At 37.6% G+C, this 18,698-nt stretch overlaps 1 protein-coding gene across 1 annotated transcript in view; it reads right to left on the bottom strand.

Moving 5' to 3' along the window:
* Positions 1-4,375: 4,375 nt before the first annotated feature.
* Positions 4,376-18,698, bottom strand: part of PPP6C (protein phosphatase 6 catalytic subunit) — a 28,546-nt gene continuing 14,223 nt past the window's right edge. The window contains exons 3-7 of the mRNA XM_036261267.1: positions 10,741-10,806; positions 9,582-9,723; positions 6,769-6,848; positions 6,388-6,597; positions 4,376-5,179 (exon numbers count right to left, since the gene is read on the bottom strand). Coding sequence (XP_036117160.1) covers positions 4,931-5,179; positions 6,388-6,597; positions 6,769-6,848; positions 9,582-9,723; positions 10,741-10,806 — 747 coding nt within the window. The 3' untranslated portion in view covers positions 4,376-4,930. The remainder of the gene's footprint in view (positions 5,180-6,387; positions 6,598-6,768; positions 6,849-9,581; positions 9,724-10,740; positions 10,807-18,698) is intronic.

Genomic DNA, 18,698 nt, shown 5'->3' with positions numbered 1-18,698 from the left:
AACGGATATTAGTTTTTCGCAAAACTAAATTTATGGCTGCATTTGTGCACAAATGATTCTTTTACACCTGGGATGTTAAAGATGACCTTCCATAAAATTATGATAGTAAGTTGTAGAGATTTTTTAATGGCTATGATGAGGAAAAGATGCTGTCAAACATCTGTCAGTCTCCCAAAATAATATTGTATGCAATCCCAAAATCACAGAGCCACAAGCCACTTCAATCCCAATCAACAGTATACACCTGTAATATCATCAAGCCAGAAAGGGCAAAGAACCCTAGAATAATGTCAGGCAAGACTGGAGGAGGTGGGGTGGGAGGTTCTGGTGGGGAAGATCATTAATTCACTAGGAAACTAATCTTGAAACACCACTCATTACATTTCTCAAAATAAGCATTAAAACCTTCTGCCTGGTTTTCAAGGTTTTTCATGATTGGCCAATGCCTGTCTGATAAATGGTAGATATTAATAGAGCTGCAGCTATTCATAGAGCTGCAGCTATTCATTTCTTATGCCTTCCCAAGAAGTACCCTCAAGTCATACCTCTGTGTCATGTCCAAGTTCTAGCAATCCCTGCTTCTGAAGCTTTTACTATATAAGAAATGCACATCCCATCATTCTAGTCCACATTTAATTCATACTTCCTCTTTAAATCTCTCCTAATTACTCCATCCTATATCAAACATTTCCTTCTCCAAATCTGTTGTATTAACATAAGCTTTACTATGTCAGCAATTACATATTGCCTTGGGTTATTCTTACTTCCCAACTACATTGAATTTGGGCAAATGGTATAGTAGTACATACTCAATAAATAGTAGCTTTGGACCAAGGAAGGACCTGGCGCTTTTGAGTGCTATTTTAATCCTGTTTTCAAGCTTATATGGTACTCTTATTTTAGACACAGAATTTCAAGATTCAGAAAACCCAACTTAGGGTCACACAGCTACAATAACAAATATTGCTTCAAACTTCTGTAAGAGGGCTTAAGATGTATGCTGGTATGCCCTACGGGTTCGAGTTCCAGCTCTCCTGTGTAACCTTGGGCAAGTTACCCATCCTTTTTAAGCCTGTTTCCTCATCTGAAGAAAAAAAAATATGTAGTCATAGAGCCATAGTAAGGGTGCCTCAAAATAGGGCATCACGGCATTTAGCTAAGTGTGCTCAACACAGGTTAGCTGCCTGGCATGGCTGGGTTTACCTAGATCTGATCACAAAGTCTATATTTCTCTCACCATTCCATAATGCCTTTATGCAGTCTTTTCTATCCCATTTCCTTTTACACACAAAAGCAGGTTGCTTAGAACAACAGTGGGTGTCCAGGGATTAAGTGGAATATACTTATGTGATAAGTATTTTTGATGACACACACACACACAAAACTTCATAAATTTCATGCAGTTTTGAATCAAGAAAATATTCGAATGCCCCACACTAGCATAAGCATGCTCTCATGAAGGTAAAAAAGGCACATACCAAATGATTGACAAGGAAATAGAAACCTAGTAAGAGGGGACTAAGGAACCAACCTTCCCCAAGCATCGACTGTGTTTGGCATCATACTAGGGGACCTCCCAAATGCTTCTCTTTGGTGTTTTACTACTGTATATTTTCTCAGTATGACTGCACACTGTACACATACAACTGAAAAGAGTTGTGACAATCTCATGAAGCATGGTTCTGGCCACTGGACCCAGGATGTAACAACGGATAATGCCTTTAAAGAATTGAACACTTAGTTCAGAGTCAAATGTGGAACAAGAAAGTTTCACTTCTGTTTACCAGTCAAGCAACCAAGTGAAGGGATAAACATTTTTCTTTTTTAATTTAAATCGTATTATATAAAATGCTAACTTCTTGTTGGGACATACTACAGACTATGCATTAGATAAAATTTTCTGACAAACTTCCTATAATATTTTTATTAATTTACACTGAGAGAATATAGCACCCTTCATCCAAAGAACTGAAGGTGCTTTACAAACATTAGCAGTTAAAAAACAATTACATTTAAAAATCTGGATTCTTGCTGTTAAATCTCTTCAACTCCAGGTACACAATTTTCTGGAGGCTGATGATGAAAAGCAATTCTATTTCCCACAATGAAAGAGGCTCAGAAAGAGTTTAGATGTACTTTCACAATACAGGCATTGTCCAAAACCTGGTGCTGGGCTTACAAAGCAAAAACACACAAATCTTAATGCAATGAACAATATTTCAAACCTTATTTCAAAGCAAAACCCAGGATTTAAGACGTCAAAATCTTCCAACAATTCTAGACATCCAGATGGAATAGGAGCTGATGCAGGTCGCATATTAGATATGTTCTTGATCCAGGCTTTTTAGGATCACATCCAAATTAACACATTTAAAGTGGTGAGATATTTCAGGAAAAAGAATTGACCTATAAAAAGCTAGCCAAGAGTTTATCAGGCAAGTAAGGAAAGGGAGTGATTGGCAATTAAAAGTAGACAGTTCTCACTAGAGCCTAGGACAATTTATTAGAAACCAAGTATATCATAGGCAAATAAAAAGTTATTATCCCCATTAATACAATATAAGGAATTTTACATTCAGCCTAGATACAGGGAGTAACAGATGCTCCTGCCTACAAACCTATGACTTGCAAGTATCTTCCACCATATGATTACTCTATATAGTTACATAGCCCTTATTTAGTAGACGAATCCAAATATTCCTTTTAGGCTTACAAAGTCCAATACATTCACTCTCTCTTCCCTTTACATGTCTAATAGTAACAACTATTTTTTTTTTCCATGCAAAAAGCCGTTATTCAGTTGGAGAGAAAAAAAAAACAGGCAGAACAGAGATGGCAGTTAAGGAATGGACAGAATATTATTGGCACATGCCCAACTAGTGACAGACAAATGCAGTCCACCATGACTCAAAAATAAAAGTCACATTACAGGGATAACTAAAACAACTACATCAATCTAAGCTAGGGAGTGTTAAATGGGAAGGGAGGGCTCAGGGTTACTGGTTCCACTGGTACAACTTAAAAGCAGAGGAGAGCAAGCTCTTAAATACAATTTATGGTAACAGGAAAAAAATACTGCAGAGAGCTGTTTAAAGACCACATCGAGTTGTCTGCATCATTAATTTCCAGTGTTTAACAATTAGTAAAATACATATAGCTACATATCCCTGTAAGATTAATACCTTTCCCCCTGAATTGCACTGGGGTCATGGCAATGCCACAAGCTACTGACCCAACAGTTCAAGTGTGTGCAGCAAATGTCTTACTCACTTCTTTCATATAGCTATACAATTAAAAACTACACAAGTAGTTGGGTGGTTGAGGAAAAAAAATCAAAACAGTGTTGTGCTCATTTAATAACAGAAAACCCTGATGAAAAATTATGTGCCAAGAAGCGTAGACTATAAAGATTTTTATTGCATTTTTAGGTAACCTGGAAGTTCTTATCCTGAAGGGGAAAAGTTGGTTTTCAAAACTACCTGAACAGATGCTAAAGTGCTTTATTAATTGGCTGGCTTCACAAAGATTTCCCGGAATGACAAAAATTAATTATAGTAGTAAAAGGATATCAACTATTTCACAAAATGGTAAATTCCAACATCATTTATGACCACAGTCATAAGAGACACTGGAACACTTGTCCTTATTAAGTGGACATTGCATATCAAGAACTGATCATCACAACCCTTTGGATATTCAAATTACTTACACAAAGCCGCAACATGGTATCACAGACCTTTAACAAAAAGGACAATTTGTTTCTTTCCACATTTTTTAAAACCTGCTTCAGATTACAGTTCACAAATACAAGAGTCCTGACTTTTCAACCTTTCCAATTGCAGTTGAAAAATGAACACTTTCTAAAAGTTAAGGTCAAGTGTTACAGCAAGAAAATGATTCCTATTGAAAAGTACATAGATTTTACTTAATGATACTCATGATAGATTGTAAACTGGATTGATCACATTCTACTCAATTGGTATCAAATGAACACATCAGCATTACAAGTATTAAATGTTTTTCTATTACTATAGAGGATATAAACCAAAACATTAATATGGCAGTTATGTTCTTAGGCACAGTTTAGTGATTTTTTCTTTCTTAAATAAATAGTATTGAATTTCAGTTGAAGTTTTAAACTCAGTAACTGAAGGGTCAAGAACTCTGACTAGGAAAAAAAAAAAGAAAGAATTTTAAGCTAACAATGTAAGCTGTTTAAAATTTTTAACACTTCAACCTATCTGGGTTTTATTTAAGATTACTTTATTTAAAAATACAAGGAATCTGAAAAAAGATCAATACAATTATCTTAATGTACAAAGTCATAAGCTGTAGCAGTTTTTAACTGAAATTTAAAAACACAACAAGGAGGGCAGCCCTTTAGACCAATTTATTTTATATCCATTTAAAATATCATCCAACAAAGGACAATGAAGTTTACAGCTGGGACAAGTATACATAACTCGAGGCATTTTCAGTCCATCGTGCCCACTGAATAACAACTTTGCTGCTGAAATTTCTTAAAACTTACCAAACTAAAACAAAAGGCTGAATGATACAAAAGGAGGAGTATTTCAGTGTAGTCTGTTCTGTCAATTGGCTTTTTTAAAAAGGAAACACGTCTTGTTTCCCCCAGACCAGTAAATAAGCAAGAGCTACATGCAGCAGTATGAGTATTAAGACATTTCTCAAGTCTTCTCAGATGAGTCCAAGGTGGGGATGGGATGGGGGAGAAAACTGATAGGAAAACATTGTTATAGACACAATAACAAACAATAAATTTAGATAATTTAAAATAAAAAAAAAGGCAAGAGGCAGCATTTCAGCAGCAAAGTGCTCAATAAAAAGTATATTATAGAGGGTAATACACGAAAGTTGGGGTAAGAAGAGGGCAGAAAAATGTGACCGGTCAGCAGGATGGGCGAAGGCCTCAAAGGAAATACGGCGTCGTAGTTCTGGGAGGAATAACACGTTCTGAATCTGGAACTGCCCGGAATAACTTTGGTTCTCTTGTATTTACATCTTTGAAGACCATTATTGAAGCAATATTTCCACAACGATAGCAGTAATTAGGAGCAGACCATACTGTTACCAGCTTCTCATCAAACATAAATTTATAGCCTTCGTGCACTAGTTGGTGTGCTCTGCAGATGAGTTTTAAGTTGTTGATATGAACAAACTGCAATTTAGAAAGGTTTTGTTAAGTACACAGCATATTCTTTTTAAAAATATCAACCTACATATATAAAACATAAACATTTAAATAAACTATAAATACTGTTACTAAATACAGTTCTCATTATAATAAAACCCATTCTACTGTTACCCCAATAATTTCATTAAGTTATAGGCTATAGAGTCTCTTTGACCTGGGTCTAATTTAAGAGTTTAGAAATCATGCAGTCACATAACTATAAGTTTCTAGAAGAAAAGCATCCTACAAGCACGATCAGACATGAAACAAAGTTTTTATTGTTTAATAATAAATATAGTGTGGCCATATCTATCACTTACTGAGGGTTTAGTATTGTTCTTGCAAAAATCTGAGCTGTATTATCCTTTTTTCAATTTAAGGAAACAGAGATTTAGACAGGATAATGACAAGTTATTTTGAACTTAGCTCTCCATGCTGGATTACTTTCCAGTCTAGCTCCATCCATGTGTATATATGTGTGTGTGGAAATAGTTGAACCTCAAAAAGTTGCCTATTCACAATACATATATCACGTCATTATATTGTACACCTAAAATCAATAAAATGTTAATTGTCAATTATATCTCAATTAAAAATATAAATGTTGCCCTGGTCGGTTTGGCTCTTTGGTTAGAGCGTCGACCATGGACCAGAGAGTCCCAGGTTCGCTTCCCGCTAAGGGCATGTACCTTGGTTGCAGTTTGTCCTCAGCCCCTTTGGGGTCATGTGGGTGGCAACCAGTCGATGTGTCTCTCTTGCATTGATGTTTCGCTCTCTCTCTTCCTCCCTCTCTCCCTCCCACTCTATCTAAAAATAAAAGCAAAAAATGTCCTCAGGTGAGGATTAAAAAAAAAAGTAAAAACTATTTTAAAAAAGTTAAAATATAAATGTTAAAAATAAAGTTGCCTACCTTGCCATTGCTTAGTCTCATTACTAACTGCAATATTTGAAAAATAAAGAATATTTATTTTACATATATTACCAAGTAGATGCCGAAGGAGGTGCTTTCATTATATCATCCCTTCTAATTATTAAGGAAATATATAGATGATAAACTAAATGAGAAATTTTATATCCATAACCACCATAGTTTGAGTAATCTAGACTAGAAGTCTGTTATCTACAGCCACCATAGTTCTCTATGTAGTCCATTGGCAACCAACAAACCACTTTTCTGAAAATACTGGCTTTACCTCATTTGTGACCTTTGCGCCAAAAAGCCAACCTGCTCCTCGGGGACTGATAGCCCAAGTATCCACATCTTCAGGATCTGACCAAACCAGATCACAAAATGCTCCTTTATGAGGAATTTCCTGATTCCGTTCAATGGTTCGAATTTGATCCAGTGTTTTGATATCAGGAGATAAACCACCATGAACACATAAAATCTGCTCATCTATTAACTAACAAAAAAGGATAACAAAGAGTTGAAATATAATAATAAACCCAGTAACAACTAAATTCATCAATAAATCCTAATAATATCAATATAACTAAGATGGCAATTAGACAAAAATATGCAAGTGCTATTGGCAAGAAAATACTTTGAGGTTTTAAAAGATATATAAACTTACAGCTGCTACTGTGAGCATGTCAAAAACTTTGGTACAGTATCTCCAGGCATTAGCATTTCCATATTTGGTTTGGCACTCATCTGCAAAAGAAACAGGAGAGTTCTCAGTAATGAAGTTCTGAGTCTAATGACAAGAATAAAGAATACAGCCCTGGCCAGTTTGGCTCAGCGGTTGGAGCGTCCGCCTGCGGTCCGGAAAGACCCGGGTTCGGTTCCTGCTAAGGGCATGTACCTCGGTTGCAGTTTGTCCCCGGCCCTGGTTGGTCGTGCGGGTGGCAGCCACTCGATGTGTCCCTTTCACATCAATGTTTCCCTCTCTTTCTCTTCCTCTCTCTCCCTCCCACTCTATCTGTACAAAAAATGGAAAAATGTCCTCCGGTGAGGATAAAAAAAAAAAAAGAATAAAGAATACAGCCCTGGCTGGGTAACACAGTTGGTTAGCGTGTCCTCTCAATAGCCAAGGCTGCAGGTTTGATCCCTGGTCAGGCAAGTACAAGAATTCACCACTGAATGTATAAATAAGTGGAAAACAAATCAATGTTTCTCTCTCTCCCTATATCAATAAAAAAATAATTAAATAAATCAAGAATACATCAAATACTAGGACAATAGGAATTCGGCTTAAACTAGGTAAGAGAGTTCAGTTTATCTTTATAATGTCAGAGGATAACTCAAAATATAAAATCAGAAAGTAAAGGGTTATAAATTTATTTTCAAATCTCTCAATATCTGCTTTAATTGTGCTCAAAGAAAAATTCATATTAATAATCTCAACAATTCTTCTGTCTACGTCCTTCAAAGAACTTCTTAACCTCGTTTATTAAAACTTTCAACCATATAAAAATTTTATAAAAGCAGCTAATTTGCTTTTAAAGACTTTTTAAAAGTATATTTTAAAATTGAGGTTAGACAGAGAGGAATAAGAAACATCGACATGAGAGAGAAACATCAATCGGCTGCCTCCTGCACACCCCCTACTGGGGTTTGAGCTGGAAACACAAGCATGTGCCCTAACTGGAAATCAAACTGGCGACCTTAGTTGGGACAGTGCTCAACCAACTAAGCCACACTGGCCAGGGCAGCAGTTATTTTGCTTTTATTTAATTAATTTATTTTTTAAAATTTGTTTTTATTGATTTTAGAGAGAGAAGAGGGATAGAAAGAAACATAGGTAAGAGAGAAACATCAATCAGCTGCCTCCAGCCCAAGCCCACAACCTGGGCATGTGCCCTGACCGAGAACAGAACCAGTGACCTACTGGTACATGGGATGGCACTCACCACTGAGCAACACTGGCTATTTTGCTTTTAATGGTTGTGTGCTGTTTCTAATCCCTGAGGTAACTGGGATTCTCTGGAGCCAGCACACAGATTGTTTATATATATATGTATATCAATTAATATATGTAAAATGATATTCATTCAGCTATGCATATACCATCAACTTAAAAATAACTCCAACATCCATGCCCTGGCCCATCTGGCTCATTGCTTAGAGCATCGGCCCGCGAATCAAAGAGTCACAGGTTCGATTCCGATCATGGGCACATACCTTGGTTGCAGTTCGGTCCTCAGCCCCAGTCAGGGTCATGCAGGAGGCAGCCAGTTGATGTGTCTCTCTCATATCGATGTTTCTCTATCTCTCTCTCTCCCTCCCTCCCTCCCTCTCTCCCACTCTCTCTCTCTATCTCCCTCCCTCCCACTCTGTCTGAAAATAAATGGAAAAATATCCTCAGGTGAATATTTAAAAAAAATAAATAAATAACTCCAACATCCAATGTTAAACGGACTGGTTAAATCAATTATAGGGTATCCATACAGTATAATATAATGCAGCTACAAAAATAACATTAATGAAATAAAAAAGCAGGTCACAATAGCAAATGAAAAAAGCAGGTGTGAGCCTAGCCAGTGTGGCTCAGTGGATTGAACATAGTCCCATGGACTGAAAGGTCCAGGTTTGATTCCCAATCAGGGCATATGCCCAGGTTGCGGGCTCGATCCTCAGTAGAAGGCATGCAGGAGGCAGCCAATCGATGTTTCTCTCTCTCTAAAAAAATCAATAATGAGCCCTGGCCAGTTTGGCTCAGCGGTTAGAGCATTGGCCTGCGGTCCAGAGAGACCCGGGTTCGGTTCCTGCTAAGGGCACGTACCTTGGTTGCAGTTTGTCCCCGGCCCTGGTTGGTCGTGCGGGTGGCAGCCACTCGATGTGTACCTTCCACGTCGATGTTTCTCTCTCTCTCTCTTCCTCTCTCTCCCTCCCACTCTATCTGAACAAAAAATGGGAAAGTGTCCTCAGGTGAGGATAAAAAAAAATAAAATAAAATAAAATAAAAAAATCAATAATGAAATAAAAAGCAGGCTGACCCCATTTTAGTGTGGTGTGTATGCACACACATGTATGTATACAACACACACAAATCACAAATATGTACTTATATATAGAATAGATTCTCAAACTTGAGTGTGCAGAACATTCACCTTTGGTAAATTCAAGGGTCCCACTTCAAAAGATTTGTAGTGGGGTCCAGCAATCTACATGTCTAACAAGCACCCCAGATAATTCCAATTCAGTAAATTGAGGACTACACTTTGAGGCACTGATCTAGAAAAATGTACACCAAAAATTTAAGAATGTTAAGATTTTCCATTTGATTGGGAAAAAAGAGAAAGTTAAAGGGTAAGAAAGTAGAAAAAGATTATCTGTATTTTCTAATTTTACTGTAAAGCACATTTATAACTTAAGTAGTTTTTCCCCCCCAAAGAGGAAAGTAAAACAATGTTCAGAATCAGAGGAAAAGAAAGAAGGTCTTACCATAAAATCCATACACCTGTGTTATCTGTCTACTCTCATGATTTCCTCGCAAAAGTGTAATACGATCAGGCCATTTAGCCTTTAGTGCAAGAAGGTAAGTGAAGGTCTCCAAACTATAGTAACCTCTGTCTACAAAATCACCCTGTAAAGTAAAAGTTTATAGTTACAAACACTACAATAGCAATGCTATTTTTTTTTCTAATTATACCAAAGTGCACAAATTCAGAGAAACAGCCCAAAATAATGAAAATGAAGAGTCACACATTGAATTATTTGGAAATCATTTAGGTTTTAACAAAAATTCAAATAGTAGTAAATAGGTTGTTTTTACCAAGTGTTTGTGCAAGTCCACGATTCAGGAGGCCTACAAGTACCTGCAGTACAATTCTCTCAATGATTTTCCCTGCAAAATCACCATTTTTTCAATTCTCTGCTACCCACAGTAACAGATGTTTCAGAAAGGCCATGTGTAAATCAACATTTTAAAATAAATTTCAAAAATAATTTTAACTGTATCAGAAGATCTGCCAACTTGAAGAAAAGAGATTTTTTTGTAAATACCATAATTATAACAGTGTTCCATGTTCAGCTTTGTATTTAACAATGGCATATGATGACATGCTATTTATACTTCTCATTAACGTTTTACTTGGGCCAATATTAGACCAATAGGAAAACAGCTAAAAGAATAATAGGAAAGTGACCCAGAAACTTTCAGATGGAAAAACATGGCAGAAGAATTCAGAAAAAGTAAAACAGTAACATTACATTCTGAAAGAAAAGTATATATGCATCTGAATAGCAAATGTGTATGTGTGCATATTCATCAATCCACAAATAATAACAAATAAAAATAGATGTGCAAAAAAGTTAGGTAAAATAACAATAAAGATTTATGCCTTAAAAATCAGTAGTTCTAGGATATATTTGGGCCCAAACCATTACTGAGGGCTACAACCCAGTCCTTTGTATACAGCAGTTACTAAAGCAATTATTCTCAATTAGAGGGCATGGAAAAAATGTAGAAAAGTATAGAATCACCTTTTCAGATACTTAAAGTGATTATTACATTCTAATAAAATTATTATATAATTTACATGTAATAAAACAGATCTTTTCCTTTTTAAATAAGTACTTGATATCACTGGTGTTTACATACCATAAATATGTAGTTTGTGTCAGGAACCTGACCTCCAGTTCTGAATAGTTCACAAAGGTCATAAAACTATAAAAGAAAGGCAACATATATTGATTACAAATTCCTATGAAGGAGTGAAGTAATAAAACTGAGAGTAAATTATGTAAAGAAGCAGTTAATTGAAAGGACTGCAAATACAGACATTAAAAAAAGAAAAAAGTGTAAGCAAAGTTGCCAAACACACAGCTCCCAAGCCTTAAAAAAAAAAGCATTAAAATAAAGCTTAATGACTATTAAAGTCATTCCTAGATCATTAATGTTATAGGCCTCACTCTCGAAGTTCTTTCCTACATCTCTTCACCTATCACTTGAGAAGGTGAAATCATTTTTATTTACCAGTTACCTAACTTGTTAGTCAATAAGCTAACCTAACCATCCAGTCACATATTCAGCATCTATTTCAATGAGAGAAAAGATAAGGAAAATATCTTTCAAAGAATAAACTTACATGACACAAAACAGATCAACCTACCTCCCTACTATTGATGTGTACCCTTCAGGACCCACAGATGTGAAGTTTCTTCGCGATATTTAGTAAAAAGAACTATACATTTCACCATATTCTATTTCACTAAAAATTGGTAAATGACAAATTGCACATTTGGTAACTTCAATCAACTAGATTAGTCTAATCTAAGTTTAAAAAAAAAACTTCGATTTTTCTGGAAAAAGATTTTGGATTAAAGGAGCTGACTATAATAAACTATACCTACTACAACTAATAATTTCCTACACATTTATCTTTCTCACTTGAAAATAAAATTACTACTTGAATTTGTAATACTTAAAACAGCACAGAAATCTTAGTAACAGTGAACAAAACTGAAATTTAAATGTTTACTGAAATAAAGCACTCCCCCTTATAACTGTTTCATAGGTTTATAGCAGCGATTTTCAACCTTTTTCATCTCATGGCACACAAACGAATTACTAAAATTCTGTGGCACATCAAAAAATATATTGTGTTTTTGGCCAATTTGACAAAACAAATAGTATAATTTTGATTCATTCACACCTATTCATTCACAGCTATTGCCGTGTTGGCTATTGCCATTTATTTATTTATTTTTAACTGATTTTAGAGAGAGAGAGAGAAAGGGAGAAGGAGAAAGAGAGAGAGCGAAACATCAATGTGAGAGACAAACATGGATTAGTTGCCTCTTGTACGTGCCCCAACTGGGGACCAAACCTGCAACCCCGGCATGTGCCCTGACTGGGACTCAAACTGGCAACCTTTCGATGCATGGGATGATGCTCAACCAACTGAGCCACACCAGCCATGGCTGTCATTTTCTTATTTTTTATTTTATTTCTTTAATTTTTTTTCTTTATTGATTTTAGAGAGAGAAGGGAGAGGGAGAGAGAGACAAAAACATCAATGAGAGAGAACATCGATTGGGCTGCCTCCTGCATGCCCCCCACTGGAAATTTGGCCCACAACCTGGGCATGTGACCTGACCAGGAATCGAACCAGTAACCTCTTGGTGCACCAGTTGATGCTCAACCAGTGAGCCACACCAACCAGGCAGGGCTGTCATTTTTTTATTTGACAATCTAAAGGAAAAGGGGTCAGGGTCAGTGCCCCTGACTAAACAGGAATTACATGTTTTTAAAATTCTTATAATACACCAGTTGAAAATTGCTGGCCTGAAGAGTTACTAGTTGCTGCCCAGGCAGTGTGGCTCAGTGGACTGAGCGTCATCCCATGGACTGAGAGGTCCCACTTATATTCCAGAAAGGGCACAAGCTGGGTTACGAGCTCAATCCCCAGTTAGGGGGCATGCAGGAGGGAGCTGATGGATGTTTCTCTCTCACATCAATGTTTCTATCTCTCTCTCCCCTCTCTCTCTAAAAAAAACAAATTAATAAAAAAATATTAAAAAAGAGACCTGGCCGGTTTGGCTCAGCGGTTAGAGCGTTGGCCTGCGGTCCAGAGAGACTCAGGTTTGGTTCCCGCTAAAGGCGTGTACCTTGGTTGCAGTTTGTCCCCTGCCCTGGTTGGTTGTGTGGGTGGTAGCCACTCAATGTGTCCCTTTTACGTCTATGTTTCTCTCTCTCTCTTCCTCTCTCCCCCTCCCACTCTATCTTAACAAAAAATGAAAAAATGTCTTTGGATGAGGATAGAAAAAATAATAATAAATTTTCTGCCGTGGCCAGTCAGTGGATAGTGCATCATTGGCCCTTGAACCAGAGTCGTGGGTTCAATTCCTGGTCAAAGGCACATACCTGGATTGCAGGTTCAAACCCCAGCCCTGATCAGAGCATGTGGGAGAGGCAACCAATCAATGTCTTTCTCACATATATCCATGTTTCTCTTTCTCTCTCCCTCCTCCCTCCCTTCCTTCCACTCGCTCAAAAAAAAAAAAAAAAAAAAAAAAAAAATCAGTGGAAAACATCCTCTGGTGAGAATTAACAATAACAAATTTTTCTACCTTTTTAAATTAGCAAACTAGTATGTGAAACAAATTTTCAATCTTAGTCAAATGGGAGACTATTTGGAGTCTCACTTTGAAAGGAGTATATTTCCCACCCCACAGATATATATAGGATGTGTCTATGTGTAGCATATGTTTTTTATATATTTTATGCACACACACACACCATATGAGCAGTAAAAAAATCTGTATATCTATATACACACACACTTGTATATATATATGCACATGTATGTGTAACTTTGGCCTAGTAATTTTACTTCTTTGACTATATCCTAAAGGCAAAAAAAAATCAAATGCTATGTAAATATATAGAAAATGTGTTACAACATCATCCAGAATAACAAAAGAAAAAAGCTTCATGATTAACATTAGGAAATACTTTAATAAAGTATGATTTCCTGCCCTGGCCAGTGTGGCTTAGTCGGTAGGAGCATCATCCTATACCTCAAAAGGTAGCAGGTTTGATTTCCAGTCAGGGCACATATCCAGGTTGCAGGTTCAATCCCCTGGGCTGGGTGAGCAGGGACATTTCTCTCGCACATCAATGTCTCTGTCTCTGTCACCCTTCCACTCTCTCTAATCAATAAAGATAAATAAATAATGATCTCCCAACTCAAGGACTTGGACCTTATATGATCATAAATAATGATTATAATGGAACCGATGTAGCAAAACAATAAAATGATTAGGAAAAGAATGGAATACAAAACTATACCTATAATATAACTATATAATTTTACTATGTAAAAACTGACATGTATACATAAAGTCAGGAAAGGAACATTAAAAAGTTTTATAAAATAGCCCAGCCGGTGTGGCTCAGTGGTTGAGCATCGACCCATGCATCGAGAGGTCACCAGTTGGATTCCCAGTCAGGGGACATGCCCAGGCTGTGGGCCAAGTCCCCAGTGGGGGTATGCAGGAGGTGGCCAATCAATGTTCTTTCTCATTGATGTTTCTATCTCTCTCTCCCTCTCCCTTCCTCTCTCTCTAAAATCGATGAAAAAAAAAAAAATCAATCTTGAGAGGTGGATTTTATTCCATCATTAGAGCCAAGTAGACAGTTGGCTAGCTCAGTAGTTTTTAAACTTTTTGGTTTCAGAACCCATGCATAGTCTTAAAAATTAAAGGTTCCCCAAAAGCTATTGTTTATGTAAGTTATATCAATCAGTATTTACCATATTACAAATTAAAATGAATCATTTTTTTAAATCAATAACTCATCAAATAGTAACATACACATATTTTTAATGAAAAATAAACTGTTTCCCAAAACAAAAACATTTAACGAGAAGAGTGGCATGGCTTTTACATTTTTGTAAATCTCTTTTATATCAGGCTAAATACAACACAGCTGGATTCTTATACCCTGCCTCTGCATTCTGTCTGTTGGCACAGACTGATTAAAGTATATGAAGAAAATCCAACTTGTACACAGATATGTACACAATTTGTACACAAAAGAAGTCTTTTATTTTTAATGTTTTTATTGATTTTTAGAGAGAGAGGAACAGAGAAGGAGAGACAGACAGAAACATCGATGAGAGAGAACTTCGACTGGTTGCCTCCTATATGTCCCCCACTGGGGATTGGGCCCACAACCTGGGCATGTGCCCTGACAGAGAATCTAACTGGGGACCTCTTGGTGCATGTGTCAATGCTCAATCACTGAGCCACACATTCTGAGCCAAAAATAAGTCTTTTAATTACCTTTAGAGATATTGGTCCATATTCTTTAATATATCAAAATGTGAAAAGTGGTCATATCATACTCGGATAAATTAGTGTAACACTTTGAGTAGACAACATACTAGTCATTTGGAAAATGAAAATGATAAATCATTATACATCAAAAAAACATATTCATTAATATGTTAATATCACCACTCATCTCATCAGAAGTCTTTTAAGTATTAGAAGCTGTTAGGCTCATGGTGGTGACTCAAATTTTCTAAAACTTTAATTTTTCATTTAAAAACTCAAATTTTGGCATTGGCAATAAATACTGTCAATTGTGTTCCCAGAAGTGACTGGCTCACTTCATTCACTTTTGCAAAAATGGCTGCCAAATATCCATAGCTGGTCATTCATTCTCTCAAGTAAAAATGGCATTCCATAAAAAAAGAGGCTATTTAGTTAATAATGCAAAGAACTGAACAAGCACATTCCCTTGAACAAGCCATCTTTCTTTGGTATGCAGCAGATGTGCTTTATGCAGACTTCTTAGTTCATCACATTCAAAAGAAGTATCTACTGCCCTTGTCAGTTTGGGCTCAGCGGTTAGAGCGTCAGCCTGTGGACTAAGGAGTCTTGGGTTCTATTCTGGTCAAGGGCATGTACCTCAGTTGCGGTATGGGTCCCTAGCCCTGGTCAGGATCGTGAGGGAGGCAGCCAATCGATGTGTCTCCCTCACATCAATGTTTCTCTCTCTCTCCCCACCCCCCCACTCTAATTGAAGATAAATGGAAAAATATCCTCAGGTGAGGATTAAAAATAAAAACAAAAGTTTCTACTCAGGGTTAGGAGTTAAAATTAATAACACTACTTCATCATGGACAATCTTAAGTGATAGTGGCATTGTATTTCACTGCGCACGCATGCTGGTACAGCAGACAATAACAACCAGCATAGTCTGGTACTACTCCCTTGAATTGTGATAAGGCACCAGCAGTTTTACCCTCAGTTGATTTTGTAACACCTTAGGAACCCTGAAAGATCCACAAGCCATACTTAAAGAACTTATGAGCTAGCTTAAGTAGCTTCTTAAATAGGCAGTACATAGGCAAGTCAGGACCTAAAACAAGCTCTGTCTGATACTGAAGTCTACCATGTCCTCACTAGATTACACTGCTTCAATGCCTCACAGCACTAGTCAGCCAATCGTATCTGCAGATTCCAGATTCTGTATTGCAGACTCACCCTCATTCAACCAACAGCATATGAAAAATATTTGGGGGGGGGGTTATGTTTCAGCCAATATGTACCATGTAGTTAGGCCTTCAATGACTGTAGGCCTAAATATGTACACCCTTTATTTTTCTTGTCATTATTCCTTAAACAAACTATTTACATAGCATTTACATTGTATTAGGTATTATAAGTAATCTAGATTTAAAGTATATGGGTAGAGCCCTGGCCGGTTTGGCTCAGCGGTTAGAGCGTCGGCCTGCGGTCCTGAGAGACCCGGGTTCGGTTCCCGCTAAGGGCGCGTACCTCGGTTGCAGTTTGTCCCCGGCCCTGGTTGGTTGTGCGGGTGGCAGCCACTCGATGTGTTCCTTTCACATCGATGTTTCTCTCTCTCTCTCTCTGTTCCTCTCTCTCCCTCCCACTCTACCTGAACAAAAAATGGAAAAATGTCCTCGGGTGAGGATAAAAAAAATAAATAAATAAATAAAGTATATGGGTAGATGTGTATAAGTTATATGCAAATACAATGCCATTTTTATATAAGGGACTTGAGCATCCCAGGATTTTGGTATCTGTGGGAGGTCCTGGAGCCAATCTCCTGAGGATACCAAGGGAAAGCTGTATATGCTTGCCAGCATGTTTATTTATACTCATAACCCAATCCTGCAATTCCAGAACTGGCCAAAAGGAAAGACAACTGTACAAGTCCCAAAGGACACATCTGACATTTAGTTTACTCAGTCAGCAGACAGTTAGAAGCTCTGCAAGTCCTATGCTTTTGATTAGCAACTGTTTTAAAGGGTCAAGTACAAAAGAAACAATGTTCACAGTTTGATGGCAGTCTTAAACTAACATGGGCTACTGGGCACCCAAATAAGTTTCAAATCTCTGCTCTGTCCCTTAACAGCTTATAGAGTTTGGACTAATTCTTCAATCTATTAGTCCCAGTTTCCTTCTCTACAAAATGATCCAATCTTATAGAACTCCTGAGAAAATTTTACATTTTTATGTGAAAAAGCACTTAATTACCCTCAAAACATAAGATAAGTATTAGCAAGAACTGTATATTTGGCTGAAGGTATACATTGCATATTAATTAATTTTCATAATTTTCATAACTTCCTGACCTTTGATCATGGCTGTAAATCATATAATAAAAAATTCTTGAGCCCTGGCTAGTTTGGCTCAGTTAAAGTGTCGGCCTGTGGTCCAGAGAAACCCGGGTTCGGTTCCCGCTAAGGGCATGTACCTCAGTTTCAGTTTGTCCCTGGCCCTGGTTGGGTCGTGTGGGTGGCAGCCACTCGATGTGTACCTTTCACATCGATGTTTCTCTCTCTCTCTCTCTCTTCCTCTCCCTCCCTCCCGCTCTATCTGAACAAAAAATAAAAGAATGTCCTCGGGTGAAGGTAAAAAAAAAAAATTATTGATAACCCATCAAATTTAATGTTGTAAGTAGAGGAAAACATTGTTTGGTTTATGTTAAAAAAAACTGCTTATACTACTATCCTTTATGTTAGCAAAATACAAATGCTTATTATAATTTTGAAAAGAAGTTACACAGAAATTTTAAGAAATCCACTCCTAAAATCTACTAACATATCACAGTTGGGGTCATGTGGGTGGCGACCAGTCAATGTGTCTCTCACACATCGATGTTTCTCTCTCTCTCCCTCTTACTCTGTCTGAAGATAAATGCAAAAATGTCGAGTGAGGATTACAAAAAACAAAAAAACAACTCTATAAACATATAGGTTTGCAACTAGGCTAAACACTGACATTAAGAGTCTAAAGATTGCCCTGGCCAAGAGAATCCCCATCACTTCTGGCTGAAAAAACCAGCGGGAACTGAGGCTTAGGGAAGCTGAGGCAGCTGGAGCCCCAGGCAGCTCCTCTTAAAGGGCCCGGTGCACAGACTTAGGACTTACTCGAACTTGCTCCCTCTAAGCTCAGAGGGGAAGCAGTTTGAGGGGCGCCAGAGACATACAGGGAAGAACTGAGCTGTTTGGCATTGGACCGAGGGCTGGAGAAAGGGCTTTCTCCTGGACAGAAGTGCCATGAGAGGCCTTTGTTCCTTTGGTGAGCCCTTCCCTGGGGCAGCAGACAACCGCCATATCCGGGACTCCAGCAACCTAGCTCACACTGTTTGCCCTGAGGCCTTGCCCGACCCAACCTTCAGGCCCACCGAAGCTGTTGCTAGTTGCTTTACTGTAGGATTGGCCTGTCTTGGATCCTGCTTCAGGTTTTCCTAAATTCTTTCAAACAAGCAGCATCTGGGCTCAGCTAGACCCATACCTCTCATTAAGTAATACATAGAAACAAACACAGGGAGGCAGCCAAAATGAGGAGACAAAAGAATAGGTCCCAAATGAAAGAACGGAACAAAACTCCAGGAAAAGAGCTAAGCGAAATGGAGGTAAGCAACCTAACAGATGCTGAGTTCAAAACACTGCTTATATGCTTATAAGCATCCTTATAAGACCCTCAATGAACTTAGCAAACCTCAATGAACTTAGCGAGAACCTCAGCGAACTTAGTGAAGGCCTCAAGAGCATAAAAAAGGACCAGTTAGAAATG

This window comes from Molossus molossus, unplaced genomic scaffold (assembly GCF_014108415.1).
Source record: "Molossus molossus isolate mMolMol1 unplaced genomic scaffold, mMolMol1.p scaffold_m16_p_14, whole genome shotgun sequence".
In the NCBI taxonomy this organism is placed as follows: domain Eukaryota; kingdom Metazoa; phylum Chordata; class Mammalia; order Chiroptera; family Molossidae; genus Molossus; species Molossus molossus.
The sequence above is the reverse complement of the archived record's forward strand: the minus strand, read 5'-3'. Positions and strand labels throughout refer to the sequence as shown.